This window comes from Gorilla gorilla, chromosome 8, assembly GCF_029281585.2.
Source record: "Gorilla gorilla gorilla isolate KB3781 chromosome 8, NHGRI_mGorGor1-v2.1_pri, whole genome shotgun sequence".
NCBI lineage: Eukaryota > Metazoa > Chordata > Mammalia > Primates > Hominidae > Gorilla > Gorilla gorilla.
Window position 1 is genome coordinate 55,532,268 of NC_073232.2, and position 21,041 is coordinate 55,553,308.

Below are 21,041 nucleotides of genomic sequence, written 5' to 3' on the forward strand. Positions count from 1 at the left end.
TGAAAGGAACACATGATGATTGCCTGAAAAAAATTAATGGTTGACTCTCTTTTAGACTTTTTTTTAATAGTAAAACCATTTGACATCATTTGAAGAGGAGAATATTTGCAAATAAATTTTGAGACATATAAACCACCTCATTGTCACTACTACTTTTATTAATTAAACCAGTGATTTTTTTGGAAATGATACTAAGCTTTACTAAGAGCTTTAATCTCTAAACATTATCAAAGCAACAAAAGCACATATTATTTCTGTCTTCACTCTGGTCAGTGTTTCCTTAACAATATTAGGAAGACTAGACAGGGTTGAGATGGTCTGGACAATTCCATCACTCATTTAAAACGTAGGGTTTAGATTGGTGAGCTGTTGAGGGTATTGTCTAACAGAATTAAACAGCCATGATGTTTTCATTGTATATGATGACATCTTGGCCTTTTGAGTGTTTCTTATCTTGACGATTCTATTTGTTCTTTTCCTTTTACATACCCCATATCTATTTTCTTTCCCCCTCCACTGCTGTCTTCTAAGCCACATTATCATCTCTCACTGAACCACTGTAGTAGCTTCCTGTTGGTTCCCCATTTCCCTTTATGCTCCTTTACAAATCAGTTCCCACTTTACAGTCAGAGTGGCCATATAAACTGTCATCCAAATCATGTCAGCCTCCTGCTTAAAAACCCCCATTAATCCCCATTGTTCTCTTTCAAATTGATTTTCATTTTCTCAGAGCAGTAAGGACCGATGTTAAAAATCAGAGAGTTGCTCATCTTTTTTCTCCTATTCATCTCATTGCTTTGGATTTTTTCTGAGAAATCTTCTTAATTTTTTTCTTCCAATCTTTTAATTTTCAAGAACATTTTCTTCTTATCAGATAGCTTCTTTTCTTAAAGTATCCTGTTCTTGTTTAATGGGTACATTTTTTTCTGTTGCCTTTCTGAGAACATTTGAGATAACTTTTCTTTTAATTTAGTTTTTCTGTTTCCCAAATGTCCCTAATTCCTCAGATTTCCTTTTTTTCCTTTTTTTTTTTTTTTTTTGTTTTGGCTCTGTATTTTATAATGAAGGCTTCCCACAATGGCTGTACCTAATTGTGTCAGGCACAAACATGTGAGTGGCAGCTCTAAAGAGTGTAGGCAGTGCTGATCAGGTGGCAGTGGTTAAGAGGGGCTCTTTAATGTCACAATTAGGTTCCCTTTACCTTAGGCGGTATAGTTTCTTGAGAGACAAATCCACCAACCTTTGCAGTGCACACATGTGTGAATACATTCTGAGTAGGGGAAAGAGGCTGCCAGTCTTGTGCTTTATGCATACTTTAATCATAATAATGATAAGCAATATTTTACATAGTGATTACTGCTTATCAGGCTGTATGTTCTTTACACATATTAACTCATTTAATCCTCGTTAAGTGAGATATTGGTATTACTGTTATTCCCTTTTCATAGATGAGGAAACTGAAACCCAAAGAGGTAAAGTAGCTTTCTCAAAATATCCCAATTAGTGGCAGAACAAGGATTTGAACCCAAGCAGCCCAACTCCAGAGACCACATCCTTAACGCCTCCATTCTCCTTCCTTTTTCTGTGATCACCTATTCTTGGTCCAGATCCTCGTCACTGCCCTCTGTTCTGCCTGGGCCCTTGAGTCTGAATCTCTCTAGTTCACCTTCTCCAGACACGAATTCTGGTGTCCTTCAGGCTAGCAGGAGGCAGTTACCTGACTTTGCTGAGTTGGGAAGGGCCTGGAGACCTGACGGCTCCATACACAGTCTTTGAACCAATCTTATTTGCAGCCCCAAGTCTCACTTTATCTTCTGAGGTACTACGCTTCCACAGCCTTCGCCTTTTTGGGATTTGAGAGGCAAATCAGCTTGTCTTTTTATTCCCAGCAGTGTGCTGGATCCTGATTGTATCGGCTCATGAGCTGGTTGTGTACATCTCTTTCCAATTCCCCATTCAGTAACATCAGATGGACGGCTTGAAATTGGTTATTGTGGGGGGATTTACAGCATGGAAATTGGCTAGTGTTACACACTGGGGCTTTTCTTTTTCCAGGAGTTGGGTGTTAAAACATTTGTCAGCACAGCACTGATTCTACTCCTTCAGACACTTAGGTTTCAGCCTCTCTCTTCAGCTGGATGAATTACCACACTCAAATCCTCTTTTCATATTCTGAAGTTTGGAGACAACCCTCATCTGTTTTTTTATTTCTTCCCCATTGTGTATGTGGGAATGGAAAAGGAAACACACATGTGTGCCCTTCTAGATTTTTACCCTTTAAATCCATTACTGCTTTTTGGTGGAGTTTTGGGAAAGGAAGGATACATATATCTATTACACCTGCTGTGTTTGATCAGAAGTCTCCCTCTGCACTGAGGATAGACTTCTTAACAGATTCTGACCACCTCTCTTCCTCATCTCCCCTGGTTTTGCTCCTTCCTCGCCATCTTCTAGCTAACCAGCCTTCTTTTACTTCCTAGAATACACCTTTGTTCTCATTTCCTGTTTGCTTGGTTTGAGTTCCCTCAGCTTGTTCCAGATCTCTGTGGTCCCCGTATATTCTTCAACTCAAATGTCTTCCTCATAGACAGGCGTTTTCTCACGATTTACCCCTCCCATCTTCACTACCTCCTGCCAGTGCCATCTGGCCATATTTTATTTTCTTTAGAGCTTTTAACACCATCTTGAAATTATATGCTTGTTTACTTGCTTGCTGTCTGGTTCTCTTCAATAGAGTGAAAGCAAGAACTTTTCCTTGTTCAGTGCAATACCCACAAGCACCTACTTTCATGCGCAGAACACAGTAGGGCTTCAGTAAATATTTGTTGAATGACTATTAAGTGAATGGGTACATTCCTAGCCTTAAGGCCATCTGACCAGTTCTTCGAGAATTTCATCTTACTGAGCTAAGAAAGCCCATCACATTGGATCCATATTTTCAGGCACCATATGTAATACCACCTCTTTCCATAGGGCAGATGATCTTTTCTTTACTGTTTTCTTGTCCTTCTCCAATTATCTTTAAGTTTCCCATCCACAGAATCATTGTTTTTTTGCATTGCTAGAGAATTTTTTTTTATTGACACTGCCTCCCATTTCTACTCTCCACTATTACTTGTTCTCTCAGATTTTGTGGGATTTTTTTGTTTGTTCACTTGTTTACTTCATGTTTTCCTCTAAGACTGTATCAAAACATAAAGCAAAAGAATATTTTGGCAGGAATAAAGCAGTCCATATGCTCGTGGGTAGCAGTATCTCAAATGGGAAATGTTCCTACCTTTTCCTGCACCTTAATTTCTACGGTTTAAAATATTTGAGGGAAATTTTTTAGGCAGAAATATCCTGATGGGCTGACAGTGTACGAGGCCTTTAAATTGACCTAGATATTTGCTGAGCTCTTTCTGTATATGCAAAGCTCTCTTCTGGGCAATGAAAAAATAATAACCATGTACCTCTTGCCTTCACGGAACACAAATAGTTGAAATATATGTCAGAGAGTGGATAATGCCGTTAGAATGGTTAACAAGGAGCTTATACTACTTTTTCTTATCTTGAACTCCTTCTTTGTGTCATCCATTGATAAATTCAGAGCAAATAACTTGGCTCAGAGGATTCAGAAACCTCTGGTTCCTTGGTGCATATTTGATCTGTCATTGTCAAAATTCATTGATGACAGTTTTTTTAGAAACTGAATTTGCTGTCAAATTACTTTTCCCTAAAATATGTTAAATTATGTTACAATAATTGATAGAGCCTCTCTTGATAATTGAATTCTCTAGGAATTTCCCAGGCTCCCCCACTTCGCCATCATAGTTAAAAGAAAGGACTGACATCTTCATAGCTTGTTTTGCCTTCATTAGGAAACATATTGAGTGCCAGTGTCATTCTAGGTTTTATTTACCTTTGACCCTATTTATTTATTCTCTCTGCTCTTTAAATGAATTTTCAACTCGTTCCTACTGCACGTGATTAACTGTGTTATTGAACCCAGTTGATTTAAACTAACAAGTCAAGCATTAGTTAATGGCTTTGTCAATGCCTTGCCTTTCCTCATCATAGACACATGGGGGCACCAGATTGCTAGAAAAGGGAAAAGTTTTCCTTTCTTCTTTGATGTGAGATGAAATGCGTTACATTCAGACCTTTTTTAAAGTCAAATCAGTATAGTCTTCAATATTGGGTGTTAGTAATCTCTAAGAACAAAATTAATACCAGTCCAATGAATACCACTGTTCTTACCTTCATTTTTTCTTTTAGTCTTAAATATTAAGAATTCCTATTTGGCCAAATTACAGTGGCTCATACCTATAATCCCAGTGCTTTGGGAAGCTAAGGCAGGAGGATCGCTTCAGGCCGGGAGTTTGAGACCAGCTGAGCAACAGAGTGAAACCCCATCTCTATTTAAAATAAAAAGAAAAGTAAAATTCCTATGCATCTAAGTTATGACCCATGCTGCAATTCTCACTTCTATTAAATTAGGAAAAGACATTATCCTTGACAACTTGTTATTGACTGACATAAGCAGTTGGGAGGACCAGTTTTAAAAATAGCTGTAGTTCAAAATAGTTGTCAAAAGCTTTTACAAATAGAAGGTATTTTCATGTGAAGAACTGGAGTTTTTATCTGTTTATATTTGCACTTTGTGTTCTGCACATTTGTGTTTAAAAGGTAAAAGAATGAACTCTGATTTCTTTATGTGTTCCAGAATGGATTGTCTCCATTGCACATGGCCACACAAGGGGATCATTTAAACTGTGTCCAGCTTCTCCTCCAGCATAATGTACCCGTGGATGATGTCACCAATGATTACCTGACTGCCCTACACGTGGCTGCCCACTGTGGCCATTACAAAGTTGCCAAGGTTCTCTTGGATAAGAAAGCTAACCCCAATGCCAAAGCCCTGGTGAGTGGCTCAACCAGCGAGTCCAGCCTCAGTTGTCTTGCTCACAACGTGCTGCCTCTGTATGTGAAGGGAATGCTTTGAGGAGGTTAAAATAGAAGGTGCTAGTTAAAGTGTACTTCTTGTCAATTGTTTCAAGTATCCTTCAGGAAAGTCTACAAAATTTTCTATTTCTGACATGAGAAAGGCTGAGGGAGCCAAACTGTTAATGTTTTTATGGTCACGTAAGAGATTCCCTTATGAACCCAAAGACTATACAATTATAAAAAGACTAAGGTGGCCAACGTCATCTTATTGTGGATAAACTTATAATTCTGTGAATTAAAAGTTTATTCTGAGATCTGAAAACAAGGCAAAGTTATCAAAAAACTCTATTTGAAACATAAGTGGTCTAGGAATTTGTGAGCTAAAATTTTATATATCTTAACCTTGTAAGTTAATGAGATATTGCCTGTAATCTTCTGTTTCTGTTTGCCAATCAGAATTTTGGTCCAGTTTATAGGCTTCACTTTAATTTGTTCTTTTAACCTTTAGCTATGCTATACTTTGGTTTTCTCAGCAAGATGGTGCTTGTTGTCTTTGCAAAAATAAATGGTCCCAAATTAGTAAGCTGTCTATTTCAGAATAAGTACCCAAGTTTAGGAAAAAATAAGTCGCCCAATTTTAGGGAAAACATGTGAGTTTACTAGCAATTTTGAGGTAAAGGTTGTCATCATCCAATTGACCCTCTTAGGAAGGGTTTTTGCCCCTTTCCAAAGAGTGCGGTCATCCTGTCTGGATAGATCCGTACCACCTCTTGTACTCTGTGGGCTCTAAAATTCAGAGTGGGCAGGAAAGAATGACGAAAGAGAAACTCTCCAGACCCCAGACACCTCCTTGCCACTATAATTCTAAAACTTTTTACCAAAGCAGCATTTCAAGATCTGTCTGTTGACCCACCCAGTCTATCAAATGTGTCTGAATTCTGAGAAGGGAGGAAAGGAAATTAGCAGTCATGACTCATTTTTCCATACAAGAAAAAAAATAAGTCCTAAAACAGGGCGTGGGCTCCCACTCTCATTTTCCTCTGACTCTGAAGATTTCACAACATATGGAGGTTGTAGCCAGTCATCCTGGGATGGACTGTGGCCAAATGGTCTGAGAAGCCTCGGTGAAAGCACCTGCAGTGACTTTGACCTAAGCTTTTACAGTGGACTCTGGTATTTTATAGTTCTCCACTGGCAGCTGAAATACGTGCCACAGTCTCAATCGGCAGGCAGGACAACTTAGGACATAATTTATTAAAAAGCAGATTCTTTTATTAGATTAAATAGTAAACCAAATGATTCAAATAATGGGTTATTTACATTTCTGCATCCTTGGAGTAAACACCTACTTGAAGCATAAAGCTAGAGAAGAAATCAAAACGTTTTAGAGCTGGTCTTGTAGTTGTCCTAAAACACAGCAAAGAGAACAGAATAAACCTTGGTGAAGTGGAGAGCTGTGAGGACAAATGTTGGGGCCAGACGTCTTCAGTCTGTATTTGAAATGAGATAGAGGAGGGACGTATTATTATTATTTATTATTTTGAAACAGAGTTTCGCTCTTGTTGCCCAGGCTGGAGTGCAATGGCACAATCTCGGCTCACTGCAACCTCCGCCTCCTGGGTTCAAGAGATTCTCCTGCCTCAGCCTCCCAAGTAGCTGGGATTACAGATGCACGCCACTATGCCTGCCTAATTTTTGTATTTTTAGTAGAGATGGGGTTTCACCGTGTTGGCCAGGCTGGTCTCGAACTCCTGACCTCAGGTGATCCACCCACCTCAGCCTCCCAAAGTGCTGGGATTACACATGTGAGCCACCACACCCAGCCTGAGACATATTTGGAAGAGTGAATTCCAAAATAAAATAATGAAATGAATGATCATTTTTACCTCAGCTAACCAGGAGACTGTAACAAAAATTCACTTCCTGTTCACAATTATCAGGGCACCTTGGGTTCCCAGGGCAGCTAGACTACTTCCAGAATAGAATCTACATGCTGCTTAACCCTGGTACTTTCTGTTCATTTCAATTTACCACACATCATTTTAGCAAAACTATTTACTGCACACAGTGAAACTGGATTTTGATGGAATGTAGTCAAGCAGGTATATGTATTTGTCCCTTGCAGAATGGCTTTACCCCTCTTCATATTGCCTGCAAGAAGAATCGAATTAAAGTAATGGAACTCCTTCTGAAACACGGTGCATCCATCCAAGCTGTAACCGAGGTGAGAAGAGTTAAGATTTATGGGAGTCCTGAGATACTGAGAGTATAGCCTTAGCAGCCAGAGCCCCAGGGCCATCTCCAGGGACCAGCTAGTTTGTTTGCATATCATGGCCGTAGACTGCATTCTGAACTCTTTAGGAAAAGGGCTGCCAGTCCCTAGGAGAAGCAGACAAACATGTTAGTGGGTGAGTTTGATGCAAATGTATCACCATGTCAAGAAATGTAACCTAAAACACATGCTTAAGGGGAAGGGCACCTTCACAGAAAGCATAATTTATATCAAATCCTATACTGTAGTACTTCTCTAGTGGGTGCAGTTTTGTCCCCCAAGGGGCGTTTAGTCATGTCTGGAGGTACTTTTAGTTGTCACAACTGGATAGTACTACTGGTCTCTAGTGGGTCAAGGCCAAGGATGCTACTAAACAGTTTACAGTATACAGGACAGTCTCCCGCAACAAAAAATCATCTGATTCAAAATGTCAAATGTGCTGAGGTTGAGAAACCCTGCACAAGACGACCTTGGTGCTTTTCTTAAGTAAGGATTACTCTGTCTCAAAACTCAAAATTAACAAAACAGCTGCTGAGGTTAGTAAAGTATTAGATCTAAGTTTCTCTCATAGGAACCAACTCAGAACTCAGAGAAATGATCCATCAGAATCAGGGCTGCGCCTTCTACAAAGCAAACCAAGCCTGACACCTACCCTTTCAGACTTGTCCCAGACCCCCAACCTCCACCTCACTACCTCCTAGCACTCTGATCTCTGTTAATTCTAATTCTAACCCTTGGCACTTCCATAGACTAGACACTCTCTTGTTTGCCTCTGTATGTCTCTGCCTCTGTGTGTCACACCCCCTTGGCCAGGCAAATCCTGCACATCCTTTAGAACCAGATCTGGGCCACCTTCTTCAGGAAACCCCCCCTCACTCCCCAGCCTGGACTACATGTTCCTTCTAGGAACCATCACCTCATCGTGTGCATATTTCCATCAAAGCCCTTATCCAGCTCTCTGACTTATGACTCAGTGGCACCCCCAAGACCCCCAGAGGCCGAAGGCTCCTTGGAAGCAGGGCTGAGTCTGACTAGTCTCTATATACCCACAGTGTCTGGCCCATACACAGACCATTCAGTAAAGTTTTGTTGAATGCCTGATGCTTAACTATAGGATTTGAAGCAAACATAAAGTCTAGTCTAGTGATTGTTGCTTGGCTTCAGTTTCTTGCCTGCAAATGGAATATTTGCCTAGATTTACACTTAGAATTTTTAAAATATTAAATGGTTGACAATATGAATACTGATTTGCCATATCGTCAGGCTTATGGGTTCATATTAGGCAACCTGTTATTTTTAAGTATAAAATAGAAAGTTTACTTTCAGTGCATAGGAACCCTCTTAGAGATCAGAATAGGCTCTAAAATAAAAGTAAATTCTTGGCTGATGTTTGAATAAATGTCCAGAGATATCAACCAGTAATCCAGCTCTCTGTTCCCTAAGAGCTTTAAAAGGCAGTTCAGACCAAGATTTTGCCTTGCACAAGCTCTGACTACTCCCCCTGCTGATGGAAAAAGGTGCCAAGACTATAACAAAATTCTCATTTTCCTAATTGTCCTCCATTCTTCTCACTTTTTGAATTCTGGACAGCCGGAATTATTCCTTTTCTGTCTTTTACCTCACTTTGATTGTATAGAATTCCTTTCATATATTTTTGACATTTCTCAAATTTCTGCTGAGATTAATTATCCCCTTCTGTCCCTTTTTAAAAAAACAGGTTAGCTTTTTCTAGACATACTAAAAAAAAATATTTTATCAAGTTGTGATGTTCATGTTGTAAGCTAGATTAAACTCTGAAAAATTTAAAATGGAATCATTCCATATAAAAAGCACAAGTAAATTATACTCTTTAAAATATTAATGACTTGAGATTTTTATCTTTCTTATTCACTCTAAATCTCACAATCATGGACATATTCAATATAAAATATCCTGGAATCAATAAATTCTGCTTTCTGCTGAAGAGTATTCTGGGGTCTATGTACATTTATGTATATGTATGTGTGCATAGGATCTGAAGCAATTCAAGTCTAGTCTAGTGACCATTGTAATATTTGCTTTATTTATATTGCCTTAATTTATAATACCCATAAAGTTAAAAAATTAAATGTTTGAAACTATTAATGCTGATTTGTTCACTTATTAAAGAATCAGCTTTGTGTTAGGTACCCTGCTCTTTTATATGTGACATAAATGGGAATCCTCTTTAAAGCCCAGAATAGGATCTGAAATAAAAGTTGACTTTTTACTGGTATGTATGAAATCACAGCTGTCCTCCTTCTACACACACACATACGGATAAAGAAGGTTTATTAGTAAAGGGGAAAACAACCTTCAAGTTATTTATCAATTTTTTCAAAGATCTACATTAAAAGTATGAAATAAATTCTTTTTCTTTTTTAATAGGTATGACATAAGTCTTTCATAGTAACAGAATTTGCTTTAGGAAAACGATGATTATATGTTTATATATTTACCATATAGAATCTGTAACATAATGGTGAATGTCCTGATGTCTTCTAATCTGATCATTAAACTGATTTAGATGGGTGGATGGATGGCAGGCAGGCAGGCAGGCTCACAGACAAACCTTTTTTATGCTAAGCCAACAAACCACCATTTTCTTCTTTTCCCCTTAGTCGGGACTTACCCCAATCCATGTTGCTGCCTTCATGGGGCATGTAAATATTGTATCACAACTAATGCATCATGGAGCCTCACCAAACACCACCAATGTGGTAAGTATTCTTTGAACAAAGGAGGTCCATTGTGAGTATTTAATAAACTGGCAAAGGTGGTTTCTATCTACTTTTTTTATTTTTTATTTTTTTAAGAGTTGGAGTATTGCTCTGTCTCCCAGACTGGAATACAGTGGTGCAATCATAGCTCACTGCAGCCTTGAATCCTGGACTCAAGTGCTCTTCCCATCTCAGCCTCCCAACTAACTGGGACTACAGGAATGTGCCATCATGCCCGGCTAATTTTTAAATGTTTTGTAGAGACGGGGGCCTCACTATTTTGCCCAGGCTGGTCTTGAACTCCTGGCTTCAAGCAATCCTCCTGCGTTGGCCTCCTAAATTGTTGGGCTTATAGGCATGAGCCACCATGCCCGGCCTTATTGTTATTATAATTAATTAATATGTAATTAATATGACTACTTAAAAGAAGAAAGTTCAAGAATACATTTGTTTCCTTTACTTCAAAGGCAAGATACACTCGGTCTCTAGTTGGCCACTAGACTTACAAATGTGTAATTACAAATTACAACAATTTGTAATTGTTAGGACTTACAAACTACGTTCATTAACCTTACAGGTGCATTACTACTGGATATTATGTTTTAAAAAATAAAGTGTGGCCGGGCACGGTGGCTCACGCTTGTAATCCCAGCACTTTGGGAGGCTGAGGCATGCCGGTCACATGAGGTTGGGAGTTCGAGACCAGCCTGACCAACATGGAGAATTCCCCCGTCTCTACTAAAAAATACAAAATTAGCCAGGCATGGTGGCGCATGCCTGTAATCCTAGCAACTTGGGAGGCTGAGGCAGGAGAATTGCCTGAACCTGGGAGGCAGAGGTTGCGGTGAGCTGAGATTGAGCCATTGCACTACAGCCTGGGCAATAAGAGTGAAACTCCATCTCAAAAAATATATAAATAAATAAAAAATAAAGTATGGGGGGTATTTTTCTACAACAAAAACATTAAAAAGTACCTCATGTTGGAGAGGTCATTTAGATACTATCATTGTTTATACAAAGAAGTGATTTTAGCAGGGCGTGGTGGCTCACGCCTGTAATCCCAGCACTTTGGGAGGCCAAGATGGGTGGATCACTTAAGGTCGGGAATTCAAGACCAGCCTGGCCAAAATGGTGAAACCTGTCTCTACTAAAAATACAAAAAAGAATTAGCTGGGCGTGGTGGTGCATGCATGTAATTCCAACTACTCAGGAGGCTGAGGCACGAGAATCACTTGAACTTGGGAGGCAGAGGTTGCAGTAAGCCAAGATCATGCCACTGCACTCTAGACTGGGCAACAGAGTGAGACTCTGTCTCAAAAAAAAAAAAAAAGAAGTGATTTCAACTAACTTCAAGGTAGTCTCTCTTTAATGTGCTTCACCATGTTATAGCAAACCCATGGAATTCTGTGTTCATAGATTACTCGATGGTATTCTTTTCCCACACTAAACATTGCTCTGTAGGAACCACGAGGCTCACTTCAGAGTAGCTATCAGAGTGGTAACTTACCACCCATGATCTGCATGTGGCATTTGACATTGTTTTATAGAATTTCAAATTTAACATCATAATATTAGCACAACAGACCATAAACATAATAACACTCATTGGACTCATGAGCATTAAAGAAGTAACAATAAAACAAGCACCATCCTGGCACAGAAGGGGCAAGCTAGGAGGCCCTGCACGCTTACCCTGAGAGTGGGGCTCCCCAGTAAGAGTGCATCTTCCAGCAGCCCCAAGCAGTACAACCAAAAGATAGAAATAGGCCAGCTTCTGAGATGAAATACAGTCTTTCCTGGTACTAATTGCACAGAATGTTTTCATTCGTAAAGGGAACACTGAGTAATATACTAAATGACATCCTCAGCACCTTTCCAGTAAACACAATCCACCAGTTTCCTGTGGAATCTGTCTTCACGTGTCCTTCCATGGAAGTAGGTGGCCTATAAAGCAAAGACCAATTTATAAAGGCAGTTTAAAAGTGAGCATCACCTATGTGAGAGAATATATTTCATTTTTGTTATTTGCCCATTTCAGTGTATGTGTTTCTAATACCATTTTCATTTTTAATCAAGTAAAGAAGTAATCTGAATTAGAATTTATTTGGTGAAAAAGTAGGGGAAGGGTGGTCCAGGGCAAAGAAAATGACCCACTGGGAAAAATGCCCAAAGACTAAGATATTGATCTGTTCAGATAAAACAAGAAATGCAAACCGGCTGTTGACAAGCCAAATCCAGCCCTTGGCTATGTTTAGGTTGCCCATGTAGTGTTTTGTTTTTAATTCTGAATTTATGGTCAATATTTAAGAGTTAGAAAATTTTGTATAAAATCCAGACTGCCACTTCTTTTGAAAAGTTGCATGGTGTGGCATGGTAAGGCTGGCATCTTGCACAGTGACAGCAGCGAGCTGCAGATGTGGGGGGTGGGGGGTGGGGGGGGTTGGCTGCCTGCTTCAGCGCAGGTGTGGGCTCTCTCAAGCACTCCACACCTGTCCAGCTGCACTCACTCACCCCCCTGCTTGGCTCCTATGAGCACTGACCTTTCCAGCCCCGAGGGAGGCCACATTGTAGGTTACTGAGCAGCACCCCTGGCACAGTGGGTGGCAAGACTCCCGAGGCTTATGCCAAAGTCTTTGCCTCATGGACCAGGTTCCTGTGAAATTCTCATGCATTTGATTTCCTATCTTTTCAATAAGGAAGTGCTTAGGACTATTTTTTATTTTTGAAAAAAGTCCATCATAAGCTTTATGCCAAATAAAATACACCACTCTTCTTCAGAGCTGCAGCTAATTTACTTTGGCTCATGTTCCCCAGAGAGGAGAAACAGCACTGCACATGGCAGCTCGCTCCGGCCAAGCTGAAGTTGTGCGGTATCTGGTACAAGACGGAGCTCAGGTAGAAGCTAAAGCTAAGGTATGCGCAATACTTGAAAAGTGTTTGAAATTGAGGAAAAACTGTTGGATTTTCATAAAACTTTTAAGTATATACATGCAGTCTTTCAAGAATACTTTTAAAATAGTGAACAACCTCCAATGATAAAAGTCCCTACCCAAGTAACATTGTAAAAAATCCCTTCCCTGCACATTTGTTCATTCTATTATTTAACAAAATGAAATAGGATGAGATGAGAACTTGTGCCTGAAACTGTCAGCACACGGCTAGTCCCTAACAGACTGGGGACTGAATCTAGACTTGGTCCAAAGTTCTTCACACTCCGTGGAGAAGGGCTTATGCACAAAGCTTCTAGAACAATCACAACCTAGAAGCATAACTGAGCTTTTTTGGTTGACTTATAAGTCAGCTGTCAACAGCCACAAAAGGAAAATGGGGGATTTTTTTTTTTTTCTACACAAGCTGTATGGCCACTTCAGAATTGGCCTCGTATTTCACCTGCAGGAGAAACCCACTTATCTGCTGCTATTGGGATAGATAGTTCGGTCAGGTTATCAGAATGGCAGTTCAGGTCCAGAATCATAAACCACTTAATTTCAACCTACAATATGTAAATATACATTTGCACAAGTCTGCAGTCTCTAGTTTCAAGTAAGGGGTGGCAGTAGTAGCAGTATGTGAGATTTTTCCTTGGCACCTATTCGTTTCTGCTTTCAATATTCCTCTTTTCCCTTGCAGCATCTCCCTAACTCCTCATGCTTCCTACTGGTTAGATAGCCCCTCTTACTTTGACATTGACCCTCATCCTCCTTATTCTTCCAAAATGGTGTCCTCTATTCTAGCCTCTTTTCTCTACCTTTCCTACTTAAACCATTTACCTGAACCTTATCACAATTCAGTAGAGAATTTCTATTTAGAGGACTACCGAGCAAATTAAGATGATTTGCGCCTCCCACTTGGGGATAACACCCTAGGGGATCAGGACTTGGTGAGTACCTCCTGCTCTTGGGTGAATTGTAGTGAGGTGGCTCTCCAGTTTAGACAGATGCAGCCCTTGCCAGGATGCACAGCCTGGCAAGCAGAGGGCATCAGCCCCTGCTGACCCTTCAGCTGGGAGCCTTTGCACAGGTATACTGCGCAACCCCACACTGCCTTCCTCACACTCTGCTTTTGTCTATGGGAAGGCAGAACCAACAAAATAATTCATTCCATGTGAGTGCATAATAACTGGTGTGGAGGTATAATATCCCTCCCAGGTATATGAGTTTTACTAGGATACATTCTCTTATCTCCCAAAGAAGGAGCAATTAAAGTTCAAATTTGATTCTCTATGGCAGGTGTGGGTGGGGTGTAATTTATAGACAACTGCATTTCATGGTTTTCTTATTAATGAGTCACTCTTCACAGGTATTTAATTAGCTTAGAGCTACCATCTCCTCATTTCTGAACACTGAAGAAAAAGACAAATGAGTTTTTTTAGCATTGACTCAAAAAGTTGATTGTACCTCTTACATCAAGCAGCTAATATTCCCTGATTTTTTCATAAAGGCACAATTGTTTCCTCAGCTCATCAGCCTTACATTTCTACCTTGCTGTTTAGGATGACCAAACCCCACTCCACATTTCAGCCCGACTGGGGAAAGCAGACATAGTACAACAGCTATTGCAGCAAGGGGCATCTCCAAATGCAGCCACAACTTCTGGGTACACCCCACTTCACCTTTCCGCCCGAGAGGGGCATGAGGATGTGGCTGCGTTCCTTTTGGATCATGGAGCGTCTTTATCTATAACAACAAAGGTATGAAAGCAAATCTCAGAATCCTGCTCTGTCCCCCCAAATACATCTCCCTTATGTTTCCCAGCATAGTAACAGGTCCAGAAGCTGCACAACAGCATCTATTCTTGCAATCCCACGGTAGTCATTAATATGGCCAGCAAAGCTCTGTGGTGGGAGAGGGTAACTGGTAGTATTTTGTGGGGGGGGTTTTTGCCTTAAGTTTCTTAGTACGTTATCTTCCAATGAAACCTTACTGATATCCAGAGTCAGATTTCTTGTAAATTATTTGGTGGCCTTAAATGGTAGTTTAATAACAGAGCTACAGATTAGCAAAATGCTCAGGCCAAGCACACAAACCACATTATCACAGCTCGGTTGGTAGATGCTTTTATAATACTTGGCAAAACTGGCAGTGAATTTTTCTTGGGGTTGTTTTTGTTTGTTCTTGTTCTTTTTTGTGTCATTATTGTCTTGTCTGATTTATGGTTTGATTTATTTTTATCTCAACTCTGATGCCTTAGAGTAATACCCTAACATAAACAGTTGTTCTGCATGTGCAGAATGCAAAATTTGGAGCTCATTTTTTTTGTGATACTACATAAGCCTTGCAAGTGTGATAGCAAGATGAATTGGCTTGCAGCGCATCTTCCAAAGCTAGTAACTGGTACTGCACTCTTTTATTTGGATGCAGATAAGAAAGATTAATGTGTAATCAATATAGAAGACAATTACAAATAGAAAACTATCAGGATAAATGATGACTACCTCAAATTTCATTTCTTGTGATTCTTTGGGCTCTTCGGTAGAGTTGAGATGCAAGTTCAGGAAGCTCATTTGATGTGAAACAGAATAATGGGTGATAGGGTCTTGAGTATTCAGGCATTTCACCATACCAGCTGCACATTCCTTTTAGTTTGCCGTAGTCTCATGAGGTCAAATGTGCTGATGACCCCCTAATCCCTGACTCATGATTGGGACCCCCACAACAGTGTGCTGATTGGCTGGTTGATACACAGATTCTTCTAGGAGTTGGAAGTCTGAGGGAGCCAGCCACTCAGCTATTAATATCCAACTGTTGCATATTTGTCCATGTGTCATTATTCAGTTCACCTACAGAATAGGCGTCGTCATTCTAAACCCATGTCATTATTCAGTTCACCTCTGGTGGCAAAGGTGAGAGAATTTCTGACTTCTCCTCCTGAAGACTAGAGGACACATCAGGATTGTGTATACATGGAGAAACAGGGAAAGAAGAAGAAAAGTGGCCGGTCTGGTGATATGAGATTGTGAGAGGTTCAGACTTGCCCTGGATTTTCCCAAGCCCTCCAAACTGAATCTGGGACCCTGTAACTTATTCTTCCCACAATATGAAACTCTGAAAACAGCCCTAGAATAAGCCCCAGATCCAGCTCTCCAACTTCATCCTGGTGAGATACCTGAAGACTTCCAGAACCAATAGCATGTCATGGCTCAGTCAGCAGAAGGGAGAAAGATTAGGTATCCTAGTATGTTATGCTCACATCCTGTCGATAAGAAGCCTCTTGAACTCTTATCTATGAGTCTTGGACTTTAAATGCAGACTTCACTGCTCATCATCAATAGAATAATTAATCATTTCTGGAAAGCAGCGCCCTTATGTCATATCTTTTTGTTTGTTGTCTGGTTTGGGTTTTGTGTGTGTTTTCCTTATGTCATTTCTATTGTTCATTATTTTTATGTTTCTTTTTTTTCAGAAAGGATTTACTCCTCTTCATGTGGCAGCAAAATATGGAAAGCTTGAAGTCGCCAATCTCCTGCTACAGAAAAGTGCATCTCCAGATGCTGCTGGGAAGGTAAGAGGTCACCAGCCACCCTGAAGCAGGCCACTTCCACGATAACAAAATACACCCTTGCTAATATTCACTAATAGCCACTCAAATTATAACTAAATATTTAAGTCCCACTAGGATGAAGAGCACTTGGGAAATAAAAGGTAAATGCTGGGGTCCAAGTACTGTGGAAACCGGAATGTAAATATGCCCTATGTCGTATCCAATCTGATTTCATTTCCTCAATCTAAGCCTCTGGTATTAAGACACCTTTGACACTGGTTGTTGTTTCTGCACGTGTTTTCAGAGCGGGCTAACACCACTGCATGTAGCTGCACATTACGATAATCAGAAAGTGGCCCTTCTGCTTTTGGACCAAGGAGCCTCACCTCACGCAGCCGCAAAGGTACCTATAATTCCACAGCCTAAGGAGACTGATGGGTAAGGTCTATCAGTCTCTATCTGCACATCTACTTCTGCTTCAGCAGGAGCACCCTCCTAGTTTAGGCACCACTAAAAAATCACAGAAATAAAAGCACCTTAGGACATCTGTGCCTTCGGTGATTTAGTCTGCTAATATGGTAGATGCTCAGGAAATATTTACTTGTCAGTTGATTGTCTTTGACAATCCAGGACCTCCTGGAGGAAGGAGAGCTGGAACACTCTTTAGCCAGATGAAAAACATAAGCACAGCCTGAGGAAGTAAGAAAGTTCTGATTTGTCAGAATTATGAAATACGTGTTACATTTTTCTGGCCACATAATTGCCTTCAAGTTGTTTGTTTGCATTTAGTAAAATAGGTTGAGAGGTTTTACATGTGTGTTTTTATTATTGCTAAGGAGGATCTTTATTGTTAGGGCCTTTTTGATCAGTAGACAACTTAGATTTCTGAGAAAAGAGAAACTGAGTGGGTATATAGCTATATTATTATTTTAGTAATCTAATTTGAGGGACAAATCATAAAGAAAACTTCCTTAAAGACAGGTTAATAGAGTGCTTTTGGTTTAATAAGCTTCCTATTGTTGAGCAGGTGGCTATGATCAGAGAACACTGAAATGATGCAAACCATTTCAGTGTTGTTCAGTTATTTCGCTAAACACTGTTGGTTGGAGGACCATTGAGTATCCCTTATGATCCTTATGCTTTTTTTTTTTTTTTTTTTTTGGAGGGAGACAGAGACTAGCTCTGTCTCCCAGGCTGGAGTGCAGTGGTGCAATCTCGGCTCTCTGCAAGCTCCACCTCCCGGGTTCACGCCATTCTCCTGCCTCAGCCTCCTGAGTAGCTGGGACTACAGGCACCTGCCACCACACCTGGCTAATTTTTTGTATTTTTGGTAGAGACCGGGTTTCACCATAGCCAGGATGGTCTTGATCTCCTGACCTTGTGATCCACCCACCTTGGCCTCCCAAAGTGCTGGAATTACAGGCGTGACACACTGCATCCGGCCTCCCTTATGCTTTTTACATCTTTGATTTACTAATCCATGTTGGGGCAGCTGCAGTGCTCTCCTTTAAACCTAATGTTTAGATCACATCATTGTATACACAGATGAATGAACTGGGGTTGTTCTAGATTACTTTAGATACCCTAAGAGATCAAGTTTTAGGTACTCTCTCCATTTAGAGAGTATGTTATCTTCGACAGATATTTCTTCCTGGAAACTTTCGATCATTTTCTGCCCCATCCTCTCCAGAATTATACCCAGTGAAATCTAAAATTTAAAATCAAACTCCCAAACTTGCTTTTAATCTAAATGTAGCTTTCCCCTCCACAATTTCTGACCCTGACAAACATTCTTTCTATTACAAAACCACAACGTGACTTGATAAAACTTTAACTTAAAAAGAGACAGCAGCATTATTCATGATAGCCAAAAGGTGGAAACAATGCAAATATTCGTTGATGGATAAATGCATATACTCACTGTGCATATACACACAAAGGAATATTATTTAGTCTTTAAAAGGAAGGAAATTCTGACATACTCTACTATAATACATGGAGGAATCTTGAAGACATTGTGCTAAGTAAGCCAGTCACAAAAGGACAAATGTATGATTCTACTTATATGAAGTATATAGAGTAGTCAAATTTATAGAGACAGACAGAGGATGGTGGGTGTCAAGGGTAGAGGGAGAAGGGAATGGGGAGTTAATGTTTAATGGATACAGAGTCTCAATTAGGAAGACTAAAAAGTTCTGCAGATGGATAATAGTGATGGTTGGAGAACAATGTGATTACACAGTAGTTAATACTACTGACCTGTACACTGGAAAATGCTTTAAATGGGAAATTTTGTTATGTGTATTTTAGCATAATTTTAAGGAGAAAAATTTGTAAGGAATTTAATGGTTGTACATTTTATTTCATTTCATTTTTACCTCTGTGCTTGTGGGCTACTTTTCTTTTTCTCTTTCTTTTTCTTTCTTTTTTTTGAGACGGAGTCTCGCTCTGTCACCCAGGCTGGAGTGCAGTGGCACAATCTTGGCTCACTGCAACCTCTGCCTCCTGGGTTCAAGCGATTCTCCTGCCTCAGCCTCCCAAGTAGCTGGGATTGCAGGTGTGTGCCACCACGTCCAGCTAATTTTTGTATTTTCAGTAGAGACGGGGTTTCACTGTGTTGGCCAGGTTAGTCTCAAACTCGCAACCTCAAGTGATCCTCCTACCTTGGCCTCCCAAAGTACTGGGATTACAGGGGTGAGCTACCTTGCCCAGCCCCTACTTTTCTTATGTATAAATAACCCCAAGTCCTTCATAGATAACAAGTAAATAATTAGTAAGTGAACTATTTTTTCCTTGGATGAGAATAATAATTTTGGCACAAAAAGCAGTGTAAAATTGACCAAAGTTATAAAGCAGTAAGTGCAGCAAATGACTCCAATCTCTCTTTCTACTCACAAATAATTTTTATTATTTTTATTTTTTTTATTTTTTATTTTTTTTGTCACCCAGGCTGGAGTGCAGTGGCACGATCTCGGCTCACTGCAACCTCCACCTCCCAGGTTGAAGCAATTCTCCTGCCTCAGCCTCCCAAATAGATGAGACTACAGGCATGTACCACCATACCCAGCTAATTTTTGTATTTTTAGTAGAGATGGGGTTTCTCCATGTTGGCCAGCTGGTCTTGAACTCCTGACCTCAGATGATCTGCCCTCCTTGGCCTCCCAAAATGCTGGGATTAGAGGCATGAGCTACTGTGCTAGGCCCACAAATAACTCTTAAACAGGGCAATAGTTGGTACATTCTTAATTGATTTCTCCTTTACATTTGTCAAACAAGACTTAGTATTCATAGTTCTCTATCTGCAAAACATCCTTTACAAAGATTTGAAAAGAAAAGCAATCCTTTAAATAATTATTTACAACATTCCATTAGCCTCAGGCATATTTTTATAGTCAATTAAACCCAGGCTTTTCTAATGGGACATTGATTCTCATTTCCATACACAATTGCCTCCATAAGAGCCTGGGTAATGCCATCTCTGGCACATGTCCGATAATCCCTGTCTTCAGGGCAGTGGTACTGGTCAGGAACTTTTTCCAGACTTTAATCTTAAGCAAAGCCAGTCATATAATTTTAGGTATTGGCTTTATCTGCTAGGAAAAAAAAAAAAAGTCCTAGCTACAATGGTTTAAATTGATGAGCCTCCATTTTCTCATGGCACAAACAGGAGGTAGACAGGGCAGTTGTTGATGTTGATATAGGGTGTTGAGGCAAGTTCCCTGTGACTTTTTAAAAAATCATTTTGGGGGTACAAGTGCAGTTGTGTTACATGGATATGTCGCTTAGTGCTGAAGACAGGGCTTTTAGTGTAACCATCACCCAAAATGTGTACATTGTACCCATTAGAGAATTCCTTGTCCCTTACCCCACTCCTACTGTCCCACCTTTCCAAGTCTTCAATGTCTATTATTCCTCTCTCTATGTCCATGTGCACACATTTAGCTCTCGCTTTCAGGCAAGAACATGCAGTATTTGACTTTCTCAGTTATTTTACTTAAGATAATGGCCTCCAGTTTCATTTGTGTTGCTGCAAAAGACATAATTTTATTATTTTTTATAGCTGAGTAGTATTCCATGGGGTGTGTGTGTGTATTTATGTGTGTTGGTATATATGTATACACCCACATAAATTGTATATATTATAATTATATATAATTATATACAATTTATTTCCAGCTTTATATTTGTCAAACAAGACTTTATAGCTGAATAATAGTCCACTCAGCTATAAACATATAGTATATACATATATATATACACACATACACACACGGTATGCAATATGTGCATACCATGGAATACTACTATATGTATGTATATATATCTGTATACACACACACACGCACCATGGGATACTACTCAGCTATAAAAACAAATAAAATAGGCCGGGTGTGGTGGCTCAAGCCTGTAATCCCAGCACTTTGGAAGACTGAGGCGGGTGGATCACAAGGTCAGGAGATGGAGACCATCCTGGCCAACATGGTGAAACCCCTTCTCTACTAAAAGTACAAAAATTAGCTGGGCATGGTGGCCAGCTACTCAGGAGGCTGAGGCAGGAGAATCACTGAAACCCGGGAGGCAGAGGTTGCAGTGAGCCAAGATCGCACCACTGCACTCCAGCCTGG

General features: G+C 40.0%; 1 protein-coding gene across 25 annotated transcripts in view; it reads left to right on the forward strand.

Moving 5' to 3' along the window:
* The window catches only part of ANK3 (ankyrin 3), a 704,894-nt gene that overhangs the window by 520,993 nt on the left and 162,860 nt on the right, over positions 1–21,041 (forward strand). For all 25 annotated transcript variants that reach the window (XM_055354157.2, XM_055354158.2, XM_055354146.2 and 22 more), the window contains 7 exons: positions 4,706–4,903; positions 7,052–7,150; positions 9,838–9,936; positions 12,751–12,849; positions 14,429–14,626; positions 16,339–16,437; positions 16,721–16,819. In XM_055354157.2, the coding sequence (XP_055210132.2) occupies positions 4,706–4,903; positions 7,052–7,150; positions 9,838–9,936; positions 12,751–12,849; positions 14,429–14,626; positions 16,339–16,437; positions 16,721–16,819 (891 nt within the window). The remainder of the gene's footprint in view (positions 1–4,705; positions 4,904–7,051; positions 7,151–9,837; positions 9,937–12,750; positions 12,850–14,428; positions 14,627–16,338; positions 16,438–16,720; positions 16,820–21,041) is intronic.